At 41.8% G+C, this 21,722-nt stretch overlaps 1 protein-coding gene across 1 annotated transcript in view; it reads right to left on the reverse strand.

The window, feature by feature from the left end:
* DNAH8 (dynein axonemal heavy chain 8) overlaps window positions 1-21,722 on the reverse strand; it is a 329,590-nt gene that overhangs the window by 243,934 nt on the left and 63,934 nt on the right. Inside the window, exons 16-25 of the mRNA XM_075863774.1 lie at window positions 19,640-19,759; window positions 18,765-18,903; window positions 18,483-18,670; window positions 17,572-17,652; window positions 17,365-17,481; window positions 15,465-15,584; window positions 11,834-11,975; window positions 9,256-9,338; window positions 6,931-7,037; window positions 4,316-4,391 (exon numbers count right to left, since the gene is read on the reverse strand). Of these exons, the coding sequence (XP_075719889.1) occupies window positions 4,316-4,391; window positions 6,931-7,037; window positions 9,256-9,338; window positions 11,834-11,975; window positions 15,465-15,584; window positions 17,365-17,481; window positions 17,572-17,652; window positions 18,483-18,670; window positions 18,765-18,903; window positions 19,640-19,759 (1,173 nt within the window). The remainder of the gene's footprint in view (window positions 1-4,315; window positions 4,392-6,930; window positions 7,038-9,255; window positions 9,339-11,833; window positions 11,976-15,464; window positions 15,585-17,364; window positions 17,482-17,571; window positions 17,653-18,482; window positions 18,671-18,764; window positions 18,904-19,639; window positions 19,760-21,722) is intronic.

A 21,722-nucleotide genomic window follows, 5' to 3' on the forward strand; every position in this document is an offset into this window, starting at 1 on the left:
GAAGCGTCACTCCACAGAACACGTCATATAGAGAAGCGTCACTCCACAGAACACGTCACATAGAGAAGCGTCACTCCACAGAACACGTCATATAGAGAAGCGTCACTCCACAGAACACGTCATAGAGAAGCGTCACTCCACAGAACACGTCATATAGAGAAGCGTCACTCCACAGAACACGTCATATAGAGAAGCGTCACTCCACAGAACACATCATATAGAGAAGCGTCACTCCACAGAACACGTCATATAGAGAAGCGTCACTCCACAGAACACGTCATATAGAGAAGCGTCACTCCACAGAACACGTCATATAGAGAAGCGTCACTCCACAGAACACGTCACATAGAGAAGCGTCACTCCACAGAACACGTCATATAGAGAAGCGTCACTCCACAGAACACGTCATATAGAGAAGCGTCACTCCACAGAACACGTCATATAGAGAAGCGTCACTCCACAGAACACGTCATATAGAGAAGCGTCACTCCACAGAACACGTCATATAGAGAAGCGTCACTCCACAGAACACGCCATATAGAGAAGCGTCACTCCACAGAACACGTCATATAGAGAAGCGTCACTCCACAGAACACGTCATATAGAGAAGCGTCACTCCACAGAACACGTCACATAGAGAAGCGTTACTCCACAGAACACGTCACATAGAGAAGCGTCACTCCACAGAACACGTCATATAGAGAAGCGTCACTCCACAGAACACGTCATATAGAGAAGCGTCACTCCACAGAACACGCCACATAGAGAAGCGTCACTCCACAGAACACGTCACATAGAGAAGCGTCACTCCACGTCACATAGAGAAGCGTCACTCCACAGAACACGTCACATAGAGAAGCGTCACCCCACAGAACACGCCACATAGAGAAGCGTCACTCCACAGAACACGTCACATAGAGAAGCGTCACTCCACGTCACATAGAGAAGCGTCACTCCACAGAACACGTCACATAGAGAAGCGTCACTCCACAGAACACGTCATATAGAGAAGCGTCACTCCACAGAACACGTCATATAGAGAAGCGTCACTCCACAGAACACATCATATAGAGAAGCGTCACTCCACAGAACACGTCATAGGGAAGCGTCACTCCACAGAACACGTCATATAGAGAAGCGTCACTCCACAGAACACGTCACATAGAGAAGCGTCACTCCACAGAACACGTCACATAGAGAAGCGTCACTCCACAGAACAAGTCATATAGAGAAGAGTCACTCCACACACTCCACAGAACACGTCATATAGAGAAGCGTCACTCCACAGAACACGTCATATAGAGAAGCGTCACTCCACACACTCCACAGAACACGTCATATAGAGAAGCGTCACTCCACAGAACACGTCATATAGAGAAGCGTCACTCCACAGAACACGTCATATAGAGAAGCGTCACTCCACAGAACACGTCATATAGAGAAGCGTCACTCCACAGAACACGTCATATAGAGAAGCGTCACTCCACACACTCCACAGAACACGTCATATAGAGAAGCGTCACTCCACAGAACACGTCACATAGAGAAGCGTCACTCCACAGAACACGTCACATAGAGAAGCGTCACTCCACAGAACACGTCATATAGAGAAGCGTCACTCCACAGCACACGTTATATAGAGAAGCGTCACTCCACAGAACACGTCAGATAGAGAAGCGTCACTCCACAGAACACGTCACATAGAGAAGCGTCACTCCACAGAACACGTCACATAGAGAAGCGTCACTCCACAGAACACGTCACATAGAGAAGTGTCACTCCACAGAACACGTCATATAGAGAAGCGTCACTCCACAGAACATGTCATATAGAGAAGCGTCACTCCACAGAACACGTCATATAGAGAAGCGTCACTCCACAGAACACGTCATATAGAGAAGCGTCACTCCACAGAACACGTCATATAGAGAAGCGTCACTCCACAGAACACGTCATATAGAGAAGCGTCACTCCACAGAACACGTCATAGAGAAGCGTCACTCCACAGAACACGTCATAGAGAAGCGTCACTCCACAGAACACGTCATATAGAGAAGCGTCACTCCACAGAACACGTCATATAGAGAAGCGTCACTCCACAGAACACGTCATATAGAGAAGCGTCACTCCACAGAACACGTCATAGAGAAGCGTCACTCCACAGAACACGTCATAGAGAAGCGTCACTCCACAGAACATGTCATATGGAGAAGCGTCACTCCACAGAACACGTCACATAGAGAAGCGTCACTCCACAGAACACGTCACATAGAGAAGCGTCACTCCACAGAACACGCCACATAGAGAAGCGTCACTCCACAGAACACGTCACATAGAGAAGCGTCACTCCACAGAACACGTCACATAGAGAAGCGTCACTCCACAGAACACGTCATATAGAGAAGCGTCACTCCACAGAACACGTCATATAGAGAAGCGTCACTCCACAGAACACGTCACATAGAGAAGCGTCACTCCACAGAACACCTCACATAGAGAAGCGTCGCTCCACAGAACACGTCATATAGAGAAGCGTCACTCCACAGAACACCTCACATAGAGAAGCGTCGCTCCACAGAACACGTCACATAGAGAAGCGTCACTCCACAGAACACGTCACATAGAGAAGCGTCACTCCACAGAACACGTCATATAGAGAAGCGTCACTCCACAGAACAAGTCTCCGCTGCTCCAGAGTCCAGTGGCGGCGGCTTTACATTACTTCATCTGACGCTTGGCATTGTGCTTAGTGATGTAAGGCTGGCATGCAGCTGCTCAGCCCTCATGCCATGAAGCTCTTGGGCACATTTTTGTGGGGATGTTAATACCAGAGGAGGTCTGTACTCTGCAGTTATGGAGTCAGCGGAGACATTTCTGCACTTGCTCCTCAGCACTTGCCCCCCCCCCCTGCTCTGTAACTTTACGTGGTCTGCATTCCATGGCTGAGTTGCTGCCGTCCCTTCCACTTTCACAGTGATGGTGGAATATCTAGGAGGGAAGACATTTCCGGAACGGACTTAGGTGACGTCCTATTACAGGACCGCGCTGAAATTCAGTGATTTCTATACAACGACCCGTTCTATCACTAATGTCTGTAATGTGACTGCAGGGCGAGTGCCGGATTTTATACACCGGGGGGAATGGACTGAAGCAAACACCGGAATTCAATGATTAAAAGGTGCGTCTCATTATTTTTCTCCATATAAAGTATTATGTTATAGGGCAGAGTAAAAGGACAATAAACTCTAGGTATAAAATAGAAAACTTGAATAACTCATCCATTCAAGAAACTATTAGCTGTCTGTGTGTCTGTAGAGAGAACTTGATAGCTAATAAAGTCCAGTGATCGCAGCAGCAATGGCTCCGAGTCATTGTCAGTCTCTCTCTGTCTCTTCAGTGTGAAGTAGAAGGCTTGTAGAACCAGTGAGCGGCACCGGCCTGCAACTTCACCATCTCTGTAGCTTTGCAGACAATAATAACAACTTTGTGTTCGTGAATTAGGAAGAAGAAGAAGAAGAAGAAGAAGAAGAGGTTTGCTGTACAAATGGCTGAGCTTTAAAAGGGAAAGCTTCACAACGGTACTGCACAGAAGGATCTAAGAGCACTCTGAAGTTTTACATTTTTTCACTGCAAGAAAAGTAAATAGTAATGATGCATAGGTTCTATATCACAACATGCAGTATGATGGAAATACCGTGCGTCTGTAGTGTTATCCCTCCAGAATTTCTTGTATATACAATTAACACTTTGGCAACATCCGACGTACCAGTAAATTTAATGTGCGCTACCCCAAGAAGTTTCAAACGGCTGAAACCCGGCTACAATGGTTCCTTACCTACCATCCCCAAAAAAGTTTATAAAAAGTGATCAAAAAGTCGTATGTACCCCAAAATGGTACCGATACAAAATACAGCTCGTCCCACAAAAAAACAAGCCCTCACACAGCTCCGCCAACAGAATTATAAAAAGTTATGGATTTCAGAATAGGGCAACGCAAAACAATTTTTTTTTAACAAACTGTTTTTTCTTTGTAAAAGTACATCATAAAAAAACTATACACATTTGGTAATCATAATGACCTGCGGAATAAAGCTAAAATGTCTTTTGTACTGCATGGTAAATGCCGTAAAAAGAAAAGCCCCCAAAATAATGGAGGTATAACTTTTTTTCCCCATTCAACGTCCCGCAGGAAACGAGACCTCATACAGCTTCGTTGACAAAAAAACAAAACGTTATGGCTCTTGGAATGCGATGATAGAAAAACAAAAGTAAAAGAAATAAAAGTATAATTCATGCATAGAGGAAACATACTTACAGCGTTACCCATCACACGGTGGACTCGTGTTACCAGGAGGGGTACCGGGCCATTACATCTCAGAGGGAACCAATCTCTACAACCAAAAGCACTACAGTAAATGTAAGACAATTCTATTTTCAATTATGGCTGCACGACCTACAAGCTGTTAATGATACAAAGGCTAAAGTGACTCAGTGAGGGAACCCGACACTAGATTTTAGGGCACTTAATTCCTAGCATGTCGTTATACTTCCGGGTATCAGCGTCCTAAACTTGCCCCTCTCAAAACTGTCCGTTTTACATTTTTGACTAAAAACAAGTTAGAAAACGGAATGCGCTCTATGTACATGTCCTGAGAAGAGTCCTGAGAAGAGTCCTGAGCAGAGTCCGCGTGTACTGGCCCCGGCTATATCTGGATGTCATTGGACTGCTCTGGTCATTTCAGAGAACGCTGTATTTGAACTTATTCTTAGACAAACAAAATGGACAGTTTTGAGAGGGGGATGTTTAGGACGCGGTTCCCCGGCAGTATAACGACAGGCTGGTGGTTTAGTGTCCTAAAATCTAGTGACAGGTTCCCCTTAATTATGCAGGTCTGAACTGATAAGTTGTTAAAGGGATTATGCCAGCGTCATAGGCAGCGCTGAGAACCAGTAGAGCCGTCAATCAACAGTAGAGGGGAGGGGTTGGGAATGTTTTACAGCAGAGAATGCGGGACATTTTCCTCTTTTGTCAGACACTTGCCAACTCATTTGCATACAGCACGTGAACGTTCAAAACTATTTTTTTCAAGCTATTCAAGGACTATGATACATATGTATGTTTCCACGTTAGCTAGAGGTCTTAGGCCAAGTTCACACAGAGTTTTTTGCAGCAGGAAAATCAGATTTTCCTCTGCCTGCACGCCAATTTTCACAGCGTTTTTCGCCCGTGGCCATGGAGCGCCGCGGGCATAAAACACCACGAAATATGCTTTCTCTGCCTCCCATTGATGGCGTAAACGCCCAAAGATAGGGCATGTCTCTTCTTTCTCCCACTAGCCGTTTTTTCCGCTCGCGGGAAAAAAACGCCTCCGCCTCCCATTAAAATCAATAGGAGGCACTTTCGGCCGTATTTTGGCGTGTTTTGCAGCGTGGTTTCCGCGCCAAAAAACTCTTTGTGAACTGGCCCTTATCGGTTTGGGGGGGGGGGGGGGGTAAAAACTGCTGACAGACTGTCTTTAAATTAAAGTGTAATTTTGCATTTAACATTTAAAATCTACATAAAAAGTTGAGCAACTATGCAAAGTCTTTGCTTTACTGTTCTCCCAAGTTATTTCATGTTGTTTTCTCCATCCACATCTAGAGCTGTGTCTTACATTTCAAGGCAGTCTCGATTAGTTGACGCAGTCACATCACTAGGTGGCCAAGGGCCACAACATCACTGTAGATGACACATCAGCCCCTTAATATTGTATACATACAGCAATGGGGTTGGAGAGCGGAGGCCCAGGGCACAATTGTTAAAGGGGTTATCCAGGATTAGAAAAACATGGCTGTTTTAGCCATTAAACGCAGGTCATATTGCAGGTAAAAACCGCTCTTAACATTGTCTTTTTTAATGTATTATTGGATGCAAAATGTTAGTTTTTAAGGTGTAGATAATATGTCGCGGATTTAGAAGAATTTTAATAAACTTGTTAGAAACGTAAGATAAATTGACAATGTGAAGATTTTAAAATCCGCACTGAGGGTTTATTAACATGCAAAAAATTCTGAAACATGCAGATGGGATTACATAAAACCTGAGTTACTTTGCTTTATTATGCTGACGATTTGCTGCAGGAAAATCTATGCAGCAAATCTGCATGTAATACGGATCATGTGCATGCAGCCTAAAGCCTTATTCACACGAGCGTGTCCGTTTTGCACGCGTTGCAGTTCCGTGTGACATCTGTATACGGTGCCCGTCTGCGTTTTTTACGCGCGTATGTCATGCGTTTTTTACACGCGTATGTCACGTTTTTTACGTCAGCAAAAGAAAAAACTGAAGTAGGTGTTTTTTTTTTTCTCATCATTTCTTTAGCAACTCTTGTGTGAATCACAGACGGAACACGGATGACGTCCATGTGCTGTCCGTGATTTTCACGCACCCATTGACTTCAATGGGTGCGTGAAACGCAAAAAAACGCAGAAGAACATGCACTGAGTTTCACGGAGCGGACACACGCTGCGTGAAAAACACGGAATGTCTGAATAGCCCCATTGAATTGAATAGGTCCGTGTGACGTCCGTTGTTTTAACGCGCGTAACACGGACATGAAACACGCTCGTGTGAATAAGGCCTAAGGAAAACAGTGAAAATACTGAAGTACAGCAGGTTGTGCCTGTGCCAAGAAAAAGTGCTGCAATATATTTGTAAATGATTCACGCACAGTGTGCAATATGAAAAGCTATCCCCCCCCCTTTTTTTCTTCCATTATAAAAAAAATATTGTACGTGCTGAGAAAAGTGTGTGGGGGGGGGGGGGGATTGATAAATATATTTTATTGACATTTCTCTAGAGAAGTGACATCATTGCATTAATAAATGCAGAAACGTAAATAAGAAAGTCAGCAGTGACTCCCTAAACTAGGACGCAGCAGTAGAACGTACCTTGAGATAAATAATTTTCTTTTCAGTAAATCAAGGGAGAGGTGAGTGCATTTCTGCAGACTGGCCACTAGTTGCTCAGTAAAGTAAGAGTACAGCTCACGGCATTGCTGAAAAAAAATAACAAAATAGAAATCAACAAGATTTTGTTTGTACGTGTTGAAGCATTCAGAAAGGTAGGGCTGCAAAGAAAGAAATGTACAATGTGGACATAATGCACCAGTATTTCTCCTCAGGCCGTTTCACCGAAGAAAGTTGCTTAATTTTGCATTTACAAAGCAAATGAACAATAAAGAAAAATATCAGCACAAAAATGTGTCTACAGTCAAAAAGGGGTTTTCCCATGAGGGACATTTATGACATATCCACAGGATCCACATGAAATGTCATAAATGTCAGATAGATGCGGGTCCCACCTCTAGGACCAGCACCCATCTCTAGAACTGGGCCCCTAAACCCCGTTCTAGCTTTTTGTGCTCACGCTGCCTCCCGGCCGCTTCCTGATTACATGGTCGGGAGTTACGGACGGAAACAGCGTAACAGTTTCCGTAACTCCCATAGAACTGAATAGTAGTTACGGAAACAACGTATCATGCGAGCTCAGCGAGATATGCTGTTTTCTCCTTCATGGTCGAAAATCAGCCGGAGCAGAGAGGTAGAACGGGGTTTAGAGGCCCCGTTCTAGAAATAGATGCGGGTCCCAAAGTTGGGACCCGCATCTATCTATCTGATCTATCTGACATTTTTCCTGCAAGTAAATTGACCTGCGATATGTATTTTAAAATCTGCAGAATGTCATTTATCTTGTGTTTCCGCTTGTGAATTGTATCTGACTAGTTTAAAAAAAACACACCAAAATCTGCAGGATAAAACCACACCTGAATACGCATCAAAAACACACTAAGGCTGTGTTCACACGCTAGCTGTCATTTACGGCTGAAATGACAGCCTGTTTTCAGCCGTAAATGCTCCTCCTCGTGATATACGAGGCGTCTGTGACGCTCGTATATCTTGAGCTGCTCTTCATTGAGTTCAATGAGTTCAATGAAGAACGGATCAAATTACGTGGCAAAAAAGTGTCCTGCACTTCTTTGCCGAGGCAGTCAATTTACGCGTCGTCGTTTGACAGCTGTAAATTACAGGTCGTCTGTACAATACGTCGGCAAACCCATTCAAATGAATGGGCAGATGTTTGCCGACGTATTGTAGCCCTATTTTCAGGTGTAAAACGAGGCATAATACGCCTCATATACGTCTGAAAATAGGTCGTGTGAACCCAGCCTAAGTTTTTTGCAGGAGGAAAATTCTGCCTCAAAATTCCGTTTGGGATTTTGAGGCAGATTGTGTCCTTCCTGCATGTCATTTGCCGCAATTTTCGCAGCGTTTTTCGCCCGCGGCCATTGAGTGCTATGGGCAAAAAACTCAGCGAAATACGCTCTTTCTGCCTCCTATTCATGTCAATGGGAGGTCAGAGGTGTAAACGCATGAAGATAGGACATGTCCCTTCTTTCTCCCGCAAGGCGGTTGAAATCAATGGGAGGCATTTTCGTCCGGTTTTTGACGAGTTTTGCAGAGCGGTTTCCGCTCCAAAAAGCTTGTCAAAATACTCCGTGTGAACAGGCCCTAATAGGTGCAGAATTTCCTGCAGTTTTGATGCGAATTTTCTGCACCAAATTACACAATGTGTGCATGTGGCCTAACGGCCAATTCACAGGAACGTGAAGTCAATGGAGCTATTCACACATGCGTGACTTTTCACGCGGTGAGTCTGTGGCGTGAAACTCACTGCATGTCATATATTGGTATGTTTTCACGCACCTAGCCGCCCATTGAAGTCAATGGGTGCGTGAAAACCACGGACAGCACACGGCTACACATCTGTGTGCTGTCCATGTTTTAAGCATCAATTACATTTTTTTTAAAAATCCGTGTGCTGTGCGCGGTTTTCACGCACCCATTGACTTCAATGAGTGCGTAGGTGCGAAAAAACACACCAGTATAGGATATGCAATGAGCTTCACACAACGGACTCTCGCTGCGTTAAAACTCACGCATTTGTGAACAGCCCCATTGAAATCAATGGGTCTGTGTGCTGAGCGTGATTTCCACGCACAGCACACGGACGAGTTTTGCGTTCGTCTGAATGAGCCCTTAGGGAGGAGAGAGGATACAATGTGGTAAAAATAGATTGTTTTTCTAAATAAAAAGCACTGCTGTCACCTACATTATAGCGCCGATCTCCTTATGTAGGAAATAGGGCACTTATAATGTGGTGACAGACTCTTTAAAGTGAAAGTTAGAAGGAGACATGACAGACTTGTAGAATACCTTACTGAAATCTTCATCCTTCACCTGTTCCTCCAAGGCCTCTTCATAATCGTCTATATCAGTAAATGCAACATGTCTTCTTTCTGTTCAATAAAACAAGTACAGGAGACATATCATGACCTCTCAGTAATGCAACCGAAGTCTTTAAGGGCGGATTTACACGAGCGTGATATACGTCCGTGCACCGCGCCTGATTTTCACGCGCCTCGCACGGACCTATGTTAGTCTATGGGGCAGTGCAGACTGTCAGTGATTTTTGCGCAGCTTGAGTTCGCTGCGTAAAACTCACGACATGTGCTATATTTCTGCGTTGTTCGCGCATCACGCACCCATTGAAGTCAATGGGTGCGTGAAAATCACGCCCAGCACATGGAAGCACTTCCGTGGGACACGCGTGATTCGCACAACAGCAGTCAAAAGTATGTTTGGAAACAGAAAAGCACCACGTGCTAAAAACATACAAACAGAGTGTCATCATGATTGCGGCTGGGCGAAAATCACGCAGCCGCGCATCATATGGTGATGACACACGGAGCTGTTAAGTGTTTTTTGTGCACCCAAAACACCACGTTTTTTGCGTGCGCAAAATGCACACGCTCGTGTAAATCCGCCCTAAGTCTGTAATAATGATCTTATCTCACCACAGATTACAAAGGTTTGTAAAGATCACTAGGAAGGAATTCACAGTTTTATGGACGTGGAAAAAGTCTCGGGGGAAAAAGAAGGGACATGCCATATCTTTGGGCGTTTACGCCTCTGACCTCCCATTGACATCAATGGGAGACAGAGAAAGCGTATTTCGCGGCGCTCAATTGTTACAAGCGAAAAACACTGGAAAAACGCCGCGAAAATCGGCGTGCAGGCAGAGCAAAATCTGCCTCAAAATTCCGTCACTGTGAACATACATAACATTACTTATCCTGTACTGATCCTGAGTTACATCCTGTATTATACTCCAGAGCTGCACTCACTATTCTGCTGGTGGAGTCACTGTGTACACACATTACATTACTTATCCTGTACTGATCCTGAGTTACATCCTGTATTATACTCCAGAGCTGCACTCACTATTCTGCTGGAGGAGTCACTGTGTGCATACATGACATTACTTATCCTGTACTGATCCTGGGTTATATCCTGTATTATACTCCAGAGCTGCACTCACTATTCTGCCGGTGGAGTCACTGTGTACATACATTACATTACTTATCCTGTACTGATCCTGGGTTATATCCTGTATTATACTCCAGAGCTGCGCTCACTATTCTGCTGGTGGAGTCACTGTGTACATACATGACATTACTTATCCTGTACTGATCCTGAGTTACATCCTGTATTATACTCCAGAGCTGCACTCACTATTCTGCTGGTGGAGTCACTGTGAACATACATTACTTATCCTGTACTGATCCTGAGTTATATCCTGTATTATACTCCAGAACTGCACTCACTATTCTGCTGGTGGAGTCCCTGTGTACATACATTAGATTACTTATCCTGTACTGATCCTGAGTTACATCCTGTATTATACTCCAGAGCTGCACTCACTATTCTGCTGGTGGAGTCACTGTGTACATACATGACATTACTTATCCTGTACTGATCCTGAGTTACATCCTGTATTATACTCCAGAGCAGCACTCACTATTCTGCTGGTGGAGTCACTGTGCACATACATTACATTACTTATCCTGTACTGATCCTGAGTTACATCCTGTATTTTATACTCCAGAGCTGCACTCACTATTCTGCTGGTGGAGTCACTGTGTACATACATTACATTACTTATCCTGCACTGATCCTGAGTTACATCCTGTATTATACTCCAGAGCTGCACTCACTATTCTGCAGGTGGAGTCACTGTGTACATACATTACATTACTTATCCTGTACAGATCCTGAGTTATATCCTGTATTATACTCTAGAGCTGCACTCACTATTCTGCTGGTGGAGTCACTGTGTACATACATTACATTACTTATCCTGCACTGATCCTGAGTTACATCCTGTATTATACTCCACAGCTGTACTCACTATTCTGCAGGTGGAGTCACTGTGTACATACATTACATTACTTATCCTGTACAGATCCTGAGTTATATCCTGTATTATACTCCAGAGCTGCACTCACTATTCTGCTGGTGGAGTCACTGTGTATATACATTACATTACTTATCCTGTACTGATCCTGAGTTACATCCTGTATTATACTCCAGAGCTGTACTCACTATTCTGCTGGTGGAGTCACTGTGTACATTACATTACTTATCCTGCACAGATCCTGAGTTACATCCTCTATTTTACTCCAGAGCTGCACTCACTATTTTGCTGGTGGGGTCACTGTGTACATACATTACTTATCATGTACTGATTCTGAATTCCATCCCAAATTATACTCCAGAGCTGCACTCCCTATTCTGTAGACATTAAAGATGAAATCCTGAAGGATCCCCTGCTTGCGCAAGCAATGCTTTAAGGAAAGTATTAAAAAACGACTCACATTATAATTGAAATATATTTATTTTAACCACAGTAATTTAAATTTATCTTTACACGGTTCTGTACCAAAATTGTTACCTTTTTTTGTGCTCGTTGTCTTAATATTTGTTGAATGTTTTGGTTCGTATTCAGTTTCAAAAATGCAAATGAGCTCCTTCAGAGCTTGTTCAATCTGTTCACTTTTGTGGTTCAAATGTTTTGCCATTTCTTTCACGTAAATCTAAGCATAATCAGCATCAACAATTTAGTACAAACCTTTAGGACATTAGGATAATGGTCATTGTAGAGAATGATAGAAACGCTTTGAATATATTGTCTTGTGAGACTTCACTGACCTCGTCTCATTATATTGTTGTTGTTTTTTTTCCACCCCCCACATGTTCAGTAAGAGAAGGCCCAGCTTATCTGTCTCAGCCTTGGAACTTTCTATTTTATAGACAATATGTAATAAACAATGAGGTTTAGTTCATTAGACAGGGATCTTTTAGAAATGGGTGTACATATAGGAGAGAAACTGGGGCGTCTTTTAGTCATGAGTTGATGTTCTTTAAAGTTGTACTACTTGATTATTATTGGTTAATCCCTGTTTCCAAGGGGGTGTGAGCCTCTATTGTGACTGGATACAATGTATAAATATGTATGTATGTGTATATATATATATATGTCTGGTTTTCCTGCGCGAGTTTAAGAAACTCATACCAAAATAATTTCAATAATTTTGTTATGGGATTAATTCTATGCCAGTCATGTTCGCTTTCACACTGAACCAGAATGGTATCTTTGTCACTTTCGGCAGTGACAATGTGAATGTATACATTCTCCATACAGCCCTGCAAAGTATAACCATTTAGATGCCGTAGTTACTATTGACTGCGGGATCCGAGAGGTTAAAGGCCGAGATCGGAGTTACCTATAATCCCAGCCATTGCAGACGGGTGTCAACTGTTTGGAACAGCCGGCAGCCGCCACGTATGATGCGGGCTCAACTTCTGAGCCCGCGCCATATTGCTTCAGCACACATCCAAAGTAACTCTACATTGGATGTCACCAAGAGGTTAAAGGAGTTCTGTACTAATGTAAAGATATGTCAGGATATCACGTGCTGACACTTTCTAATATTTACTGTGTAAAAGTTCTGCCTCCGTAAGCAGCTACAACATGTATAGCGGAGCAAAACAGCTGCAGGTCCGTCCTTGTGAGCTGCCGCAGAGACGAGCCTAGTTCCATTGAGTTCTGTTGACGCCAGAAATGTAACACAATGGCTGCTTTATTGACATGTGTTACAACAAATGTCTGACTGCATGAGTCCTATTTCAATAATCTGCTACAACATACACCCCTGCCATTAACTTTCACACTGGATAAAATGACGCCATTTTCTACACTAGGGTCTGTGTAAAGTAGATGTGACTTTATTTTAAAGCTCTGTTCACATCTGCGCCAGCGTTTCTATGTTAAGCCTTCCTCGCATATTTTAATCTGATTTGACGAGAAGAATAGCGCTGCATGCAAAACGACGGATACCTTGACGGAACAGGCGTTGGTGGTTTCTGTCGTACTACAGGTCTAGCACTGTGTTGTGGTTTCCATTATAAATTAAAGCCAAGCGCTGAGCCACGCCCACTTTTTACTTTACCACGCATGCCACAAATGACTCCGAATTCCGGCACAAGTGATTAATAAATATGTCGCACAGCAGATCAGATGGAATTTTGGAGTAAAATACATTTAAAAAAATCAGACACAAATACATTGATCAACGTGCGCCAATGTATATTACAAAGTGTTAGAACTTGATGTCCTGACACTTTGTAACGTATATTAATATTAGTACAGAATCCTTAAACACTAAATTAATAAGAAATTGTTCATAAATTAAGTTACATCTGTCAGAAAAATTTGCTACTGGAATTCACCAATAATTACCTGAGTTACTAAAGTCTAAATTAATAAAAATGTCATTTAAGGACTAGTTGACAAGTATTTGACAGGATTCAGTAACCCAATTTCACTGAACCTGGTCTCCTTTGAGACATCGGCCCACATTCACTAGGACAGGAGTATCTCACGCAGTCTAAACAAAGAAGGGAGTTGGCGTGATTTGCGTCAAATGTATTAAAAGGGGCATTCGTCTTAATAAATTTGGTGCATTTTGCCCTGTCTGAGAGGCAGAAAAACAAATCTGATATAGAAAAAATGATGGTCTGCTCATCATGGCCAGATATTGTTTCTCCAGAAAATGAAATCCACCTCTGCGATGGGCAAGTGTAGATTTGTAACAAAATCTGCACCATTTTCGGGCTTTTTTTACTTATTAAATAATCCTTGGAGACCACCCCCACTTTACAAATTTTGCCATTGATGAGAAAAGAGGCAAATTTTACAGCAAACCTAACAGAACCTGCAAGATAAATGTGGGCCGTTATCTACGTAATGGCTGATTCTTTGTCTCCCACTATTATCACTCTCCCCCTTGACAGGCGAGTGCTTGCCAATATTGTTTTACGATTCAGATATAATTCTTAATAAGAATATAATGTGTTCTTTCATCTCCTATTTCTGTCTCACCGGCGGCAAATAACAAAATGATTCAGCTATCTATAGTTCATCAGAGCTATCTCACGCCGGTGAGACTGCATAGAATGGGCAGATATCCTAGCACTGAATGCCACAGATGCCGTTTTCCCAGATCTGATTTCTGGCATATGATCTGGGATTGTCCAGTGGTGGCCTCCTTTTGGGGGGATGTGTTGAAAGTGGTTGAGGAAGTGGTGAAGCAGCCGATTCCCCTCTCACCCAAGATCTGTCCATTTGGGGTGCTGCCTGAGGATCAGTGGCCATTCCACATGCGTATTATATTGCAAGAGGTATTGTTTATGGCAAGGAAAACCATCGCACTTCGGTGGATGGATCAGAGGCCTCCTAGAGTGACGAAATGGAAATTGCTGATTAATTCCATTATTCCATATGAGCGAGTTTTATATAAGAAAAGAGGGTGTATTGGTAAATTTTATAAAATATGGCAGATTTGGTGTGACTCATCATGCACCCTGTACACTCCGCATAGATTCACAGATCTGAGGGACCAGTTGCTGCAACCTTGAGGAGGGCGGATGATACACGATTGGTTACTTGCAGGACTTCTATATTTTGTCTGAAATAATTTGACAATTGGCCTTAAAATGTATGGCGCCCGCTGGGATGTTCTTATTGAAGGTTAAATATGTGATCTAATGTGTTATGACCTGTTAATTACCACCATTGATACTATGCCTCTATGTTCATGTAATGTATGATTACCTAAATGTGTTTCTTTGCTGTTCTGTACTACGGACATTTGTATTGTGCAAATTCTTTCAATAAAACGAGTTTAAAAAAAAAAAAGAATATAATGTGTTGCATGAAATAGGTAAAAGGAAGAACTGGAAGGAGGACTTTTATAGTGTGGAACCTTATATTTGCCTTCTATAATGGTAAAATATCACTCCATATATTATCATTTTAATACCAAATAGTCATTATGCTAAAATTCTGATAATGTCCCGGTCTTAAAAGTAGATGTCAATGTTTTATGATCTAAAATCCCCTCTCTCTCTTTTTCAGAAAAGGGATCAGAACTTTATTTGTTAGTCTAGCACTGTAATATATTCTCCCATGTACGTGAATGGTATATATACTTTACACTGGCAGGTTTATCTGTGCATCATACCTCATTACTAGAAAGCATGTTTTCTATTGTGGTTGGGACGTCCTCAGGCAGGACTATCAATAAGGTCTCTGCTATATCCTTCAGGATTACATCTATGCGAATTCTAAGGATGTCATTCACCTGTAGATACAAATGGTACAAACTTACAAGGTCCAGGAGTCAAAATCACATCATCTATTTACTTTTTAGAAACGCCTATAAAACTCATCTGTAACAGCCATATCTTGGTGTTACACGTACTGAACAAGATGAATATGATATTTGGTACAATATGCTCAGTAATATACCGTATTTTTCGGACTATAAGACGCACCCAAGTTTTAGACAACAGAAAATAGGAAAAAAATTATTTGTTACAAAATAATTTATTCTGTTTCACCACATTCTGAGAGCCAAAACTTTTTTAATATTTTTTTTCATCGATTGAGCGGTGCGAGGGCTTATGTTGTTGCGGGACGAAATTTTATTTTTTACATTGTGCTTGGGGAAAAATGGGAAAATGTGTTTTTTTTTACACTCCTAAAAATGTATATAACATTTATTTATTTATTTTTACACATTTTATTAGTTCCCCTAGGGAACTTGAACCAGCGGCCACTTGGTTACATGTGGAGTTACTGAAACAGCGTAACTACGCTGTTTCCCTAACTCCCACAGTAGTGAATGGCAGTTACGGAAGCAGCGCAGCATGCGAGCTACGCTGTTTCCGTAACTACTGTTCAGTTCTATGGGAGTTACGGAAACAGCGTACTGTAATAAAGTACAAACATTTTTTTATAACAGTCACAGGGGAGCAGGGGGTAGAGGAGAAAGAGAGACACAGACACGCTGATGATACAAGTCTTTGGAGGGGAGGAGGGAGAAGACACAGACACGCTGCCCATACAAGTCTATGGAGAGCAGGTGAGAGACACAGAATAAGAGACAGAGATAGACACAGGCTGCTGGTTAGTGTTATATGTCACCCAGTGCTGGATTCTCAGCTACACTGCTCATTACTACTGTATAATCCCTTCTATGCTGCTATAAAATGACGTAACGTCAAGCTTGAGAAAGGCAGTGCCGAAACATAGCTCACTTGAGGTGAATAAATCCACCCTGTTTCATCTATTCTGAAGTCCTGGTGCCGTTACTTTGCTCTATGGTCATTTTATATTGAAATTTGGGAACTGATTCCTCCCCTGGAAACGAGCATATGGTCTAATTTATAGTATGTTGGAGTGCTGTGTCCATTTGCATCTAGACTGTAGATAGATAGATAGTAGATAGATAGATAGATAGATAGATAGATAGATAGATAGATAGATAGATAGATAGATAGATAGATAGATAGATAGATAGATAGATAGATATGAGATAGATAGATAGATAGATAGATAGATAGATAGATAGATAGATAGATAGATAGATAGATAGATAGATAGATAGATAGATAGATAGATAGATAGATGATAGATAGATAGCAGGATTATCCTCTTCTTTATATGCAGTGTAGCATGATAGCAGTTAGGCTCCGCCCCCTAGCTCAGAGACAATTTAGAATTAGAGATAGAGCATGCAGAGGGAAAAACTGCTAAATAATGCAGAATACAAGTCATATAATGGCCAGAAATACTGTTATTCCCCATGTACACACATATGACAGCCTTTTCCAAAATGTCTCCTGAAAAGTTACACTTTAACGTGAACATAAAAACCGATGAAGTAGGAAAAGGTTACAACTTATAATGCTTCAAGCCTATTATATAATATGTGCTCGCTCTATTTGGTTTACCTCACCAGATATGGCACGGTTGCTTCTGTCTTGACTGTATAATCCTGTACTATGCAGTACGTATTACATTGAATTATTAAATTATATTATTATATATATGTTACAAAAGCTAACATTTAATATTACCTTATTTACGAGCAACCTGGACATTTGAAGATTCGCATCTACAGCCTCAAAGAAGTGTTCAAGTGCAACCGACGACCATGTTAAATTTGTGAGGCCCTTACATAAAGTGTTCTCCACCTAATAAAGATATAGTCATTCTTAATTCTCATCCGTAATCTTAAGTCAAGTTAATAGAAAGAAACTATGCAAATATTTCATCCTTCTTACCTTTCTGATTTTTCCAGATAATAAATTTGCAAAGGCAGGGTGGATCTGACCACGAAGATTCTCATAATTCTTGAGTAAATTCTGTTTGTATGAAAAGGTAAAAAAAAAAAAAAACGACAACGTTATATATATTATATATCAAATTTACAGAAATAATTCTTTACAATAAATAATAATTGAATCTAATATTTATTTCGTAGTTTCATTATTTTTGAGTCCTATTTACGCGCGATTTTCTCTATGGATACTGTATGGTGCAGAATATCAAAGGCTCGCATTACCCAAAATTTATTTTTCTCAAGTGGTAGTGACAAAAATGCTGCAACCACAGCTCATAGAAGGGAAATGATAACTGTTCTAAATAATATAGCATTTCCATTAGTCTAAACTGAGCAACATATACATTTACACTTTCTTTTCTGTTTGGTTGTAACTATTATGGTTTATGCTGCTCCATCGTTCACAATATTGAACTCGTCTTAAAGGTACATTTAGATGGGGTGGAAATCATGCGGCAGTGAGCGCCATCATTATAACGTGTGAAAACCACTTGTAAAAAGCTGCACTTCTTGCAGCAATTTTTTTTGTAAAATGTCATGTATTTGCAAGCAGCGTTGCTGCAGGACAGTAATGGTGCAGCCCAAAGCTGCAGCATTACCGCCCCATGTGAATGTACCTTGAGGCCAGGAACACAGTTTCGATGCAGTTTTTGGCTCCAAAAGGAAAGATATTAAGAAAAGACTGATGAATCTCTTTTTTTTTGTGTCCACTACTGTTTGTGGCTATAGAAAATTAGTTAAAAACTATTAGTTAACAGAAAACTGCTTCAAAACTGTGTGTGACTGACTTTAGGCAGATAATTGTACAAGCAATTTAACAGTATGAAAAATGATATTTGTACGTGGCTTTACTTCCAGCTGGAGATGATTAGAATTAAGCTCAACTTCTGTTTTTAGAAATTCTTCAGCTCCTTCTGGAATATCTAAACCCATCTTCATCATGCCCTTGGTTTCTTGTAAAATCATTCGAAATTTAGGATCAAAATTAACAAACATCTGCTTGGTTTCGGGATGGCGAACCAATAACTTTGCCTGCATTGCTGCAAAATAATAAAGATCTGAATTAGATAAACTTTCCTGGGAAATCATGTCTCCTGCCTAAGGAGCAGGGACTCTTTAAATAACCTCACTTACCATCTTGCAGCTCTGTGGAAAGGTCATTAAACCAAACTCTGTGATGTAAAACTTCAAATTCCACCAATACATATGCAATGCTATTATATAGTTGCGCGGCGGTTTTACCGTCAGGGCTTGACAATAAGTCAGAATTGTTCTGTAAAGAGACGGGAAAATGTTAAAAACAAACCCTGCAATATACAGAATAGACAGTCAGTAATCATTGAGAAATGTCCTAACAATGACTAAGGTATATTAAAATGATTATGATTTGTAACATTTTCAGCACAACTATATTTCATTTTCAAAAATGTTTCCAGGATTTGTTTCAATTTGAGCAGCTTTTTACATTGAATGTACGGATATAATCTACATAGAAAGTTCTATATGGAGATACAGAAAAGGTCCTATGCACCTAGAATTAGGACATGTTCAGACGTTGCAGACTGACGCAACTTACCGGGAATTACGCAACAAATCGGTTGCAAAATCTGCATATGTGAGGGTTTACCCAGAGATGATGGATTTCGCAACAGAGTTATCGCAGGTATCAGCCTTTGCAAAGGCTGAAATCTGCAGTGAAAATGCGCTGCTTCTCCGCCGCAGACTGAGCATGATGCAGAATGTAAATTGCGCACTGCAAGCTGTTTTCCGCAAGTTGTTTTCTGCAACGTCTGCATTAGGTAAACTAAAAAGCTATAGAAACCAAAGAAAGAAAAGTCTGCTGTGGAATTCCACAGCAAATCTGCCATGTCTGAATGTGTCCTCATAGTGAAATAGAGCGGGATCACATCCAAGGAACATTGATCAGTGTCTGACCTCATTGAATGTTCCCCTGAGCCATAAATAATATGAACGCATTTATTCAGGAATTATACAATGTAAAATCTTACCTTCAGATATGTGATCGGCTCATTTATCCTGCTGAACAGCTGTCTTGACCATAGGATTTTGCCGGCTACATTAGGCATGGTCTTGACAATTGGAGGATCCTCCTTGTGATATTCATAGAGCTGAAGAAAGTAACTCTGAGCTTTCAGTACCCTAATAGTCAGTACATGACAGCTTACCCTTATATCTGTATGTATGTTATTGTAAGGACATGAGCTATACATAGTTGGGGGTTACCCTTTGCCCTGATACAAGTGCTATATTCACGATTTCACATGGGAAAAAATATATATATATTCCTGACCATAGAAAGACATCTGTTTATATATTGTTCAGAAAAATTAATCTGAAAAATAGCAGATTGTTCTTGTGATTGGGAAAACCCCTTTACATCTTTGACCAGCTATATTTATTTATATAGATCTGAAATACGAGCAGTCACAGTAGACAATATATAGTATGATAATGTAAAGTTCTCCTCTACCCAACACCTTTAAAAATGTAAGGGATTGTCTCAAGTAGACAAACCTTGTCCATATGTCCTGTATATCGCAAGCAGACCTGTTACGGCTGCAGCCGCAGACCGCCGTCGCTCCCCTCTGCCGGAGGTCCGCGACCGCAGACTCCTGGCCTCTTGCCAGCGTCTCCCACCTAGGAGACTCCAGCTCGTGCAGCCATCCTGCGGGCTTACTAAAAGTTCCCTATCCAATCTCCAGATTACACTGGACTATAAAAAGGGCTCTGCCCTTCCATTCCTTGCCTGAGCGTTGTTATCTACCCATGTTCGTATTTCAAATGGTCCCTTAGTTGTATCATCCACCCAGTGTTCCCATATCCTGCTTCCTGTATCCGGTTGCTGTCTCCTGTTCCTAAGGCCTTATTCACATGAACGTGTCCGTTTTGCGTCCGCAAAAAATGGGCACGTTTGTCATGCATTGCAGTTCCGTGTGGCATCCGTGTGTGTGTTCCGTGTGGTATCCATGTGTGTTCCGTGTGGCATCAGTTGTCTGTTTATGTACACATTTATGTATTTTTTCTCTCTTCATTTCTTATGAACTAGTGCATGAATCATGAACATCACACGGATGTGTGTCCGTGTACTGTCCATGATTTTCACACACCCATTGACTTCACGGATTTATTCAACGTTCGTGTGAATAAGGCCTAAGCCTCTAGTTGGAGTCGTGTGCATCATCTGCCACGTTTGCTGTCACCGGCCACCCCTGCAGTCAAATACCACGTCTGGTATCATCCGCCACGTCTGGCGTCATCTGCCATGTCAAGTACCATCCGTGCCAAAGCCTCTGCTACTGTCTAGACTCTTACAGGCACTCTTGTGCTAGGACTTTGCATAGACTTTGATATAGACTGTTGTTTGGCCAGCTGCCACTCAGCTACGACAGAGCGGCCTAGTGGGTCAACATACTCCTAGATCGCAACACAACCCTTGTCCATATGTCCTGTATATCTCTAGCAGACAACCCTTGTCCATATGTCCTGTATATCTCTAGCAGACAACCCTTGTCCATATGTCCTGTATATCTCAAGCAGACAACCCTTGTCCATATGTCCTGTATATCTCTAGCAGACAACGCTTGTCCATATGTTCTGTATATCTCTAGCAGACAACCCTTGTCCATATGTCCTGTATATCTCTAGCAGACATCCCTTGTCCATATGTCCTGTATATCTCTAGCAGACAACGCTTGTCCATATGTCCTGTATATCTCTAGCAGACAACGCTTGTCCATATGTCCTGTATATCTCTAGCAGACAACCCTTGTCCATATGTCATGCATATCTCTAGCAGACAACCCTTGTCCATATGTCCTGTATATCTCTAGCAGACAACGCTTGTCCATATGTCCTGCATATCTCTAGCAGACAACCCTTGTCCATATGTCCTGTATATCTCTAGCAGACAACCCTTGTCCATATGTCCTGTATATCTCTAGCAGACAACCCTTGTCCATATGTCATGCATATCTCTAGCAGACAACCCTTGTCCATATGTCCTGTATATCTCTAGCAGACATCCCTTGTCCATATGTCCTGTATATCTCTAGCAGACAACCCTTGTCCATA

The sequence above is a fragment of the Rhinoderma darwinii genome, chromosome 4, assembly GCF_050947455.1.
Source record: "Rhinoderma darwinii isolate aRhiDar2 chromosome 4, aRhiDar2.hap1, whole genome shotgun sequence".
NCBI classification, from domain to species: domain Eukaryota; kingdom Metazoa; phylum Chordata; class Amphibia; order Anura; family Rhinodermatidae; genus Rhinoderma; species Rhinoderma darwinii.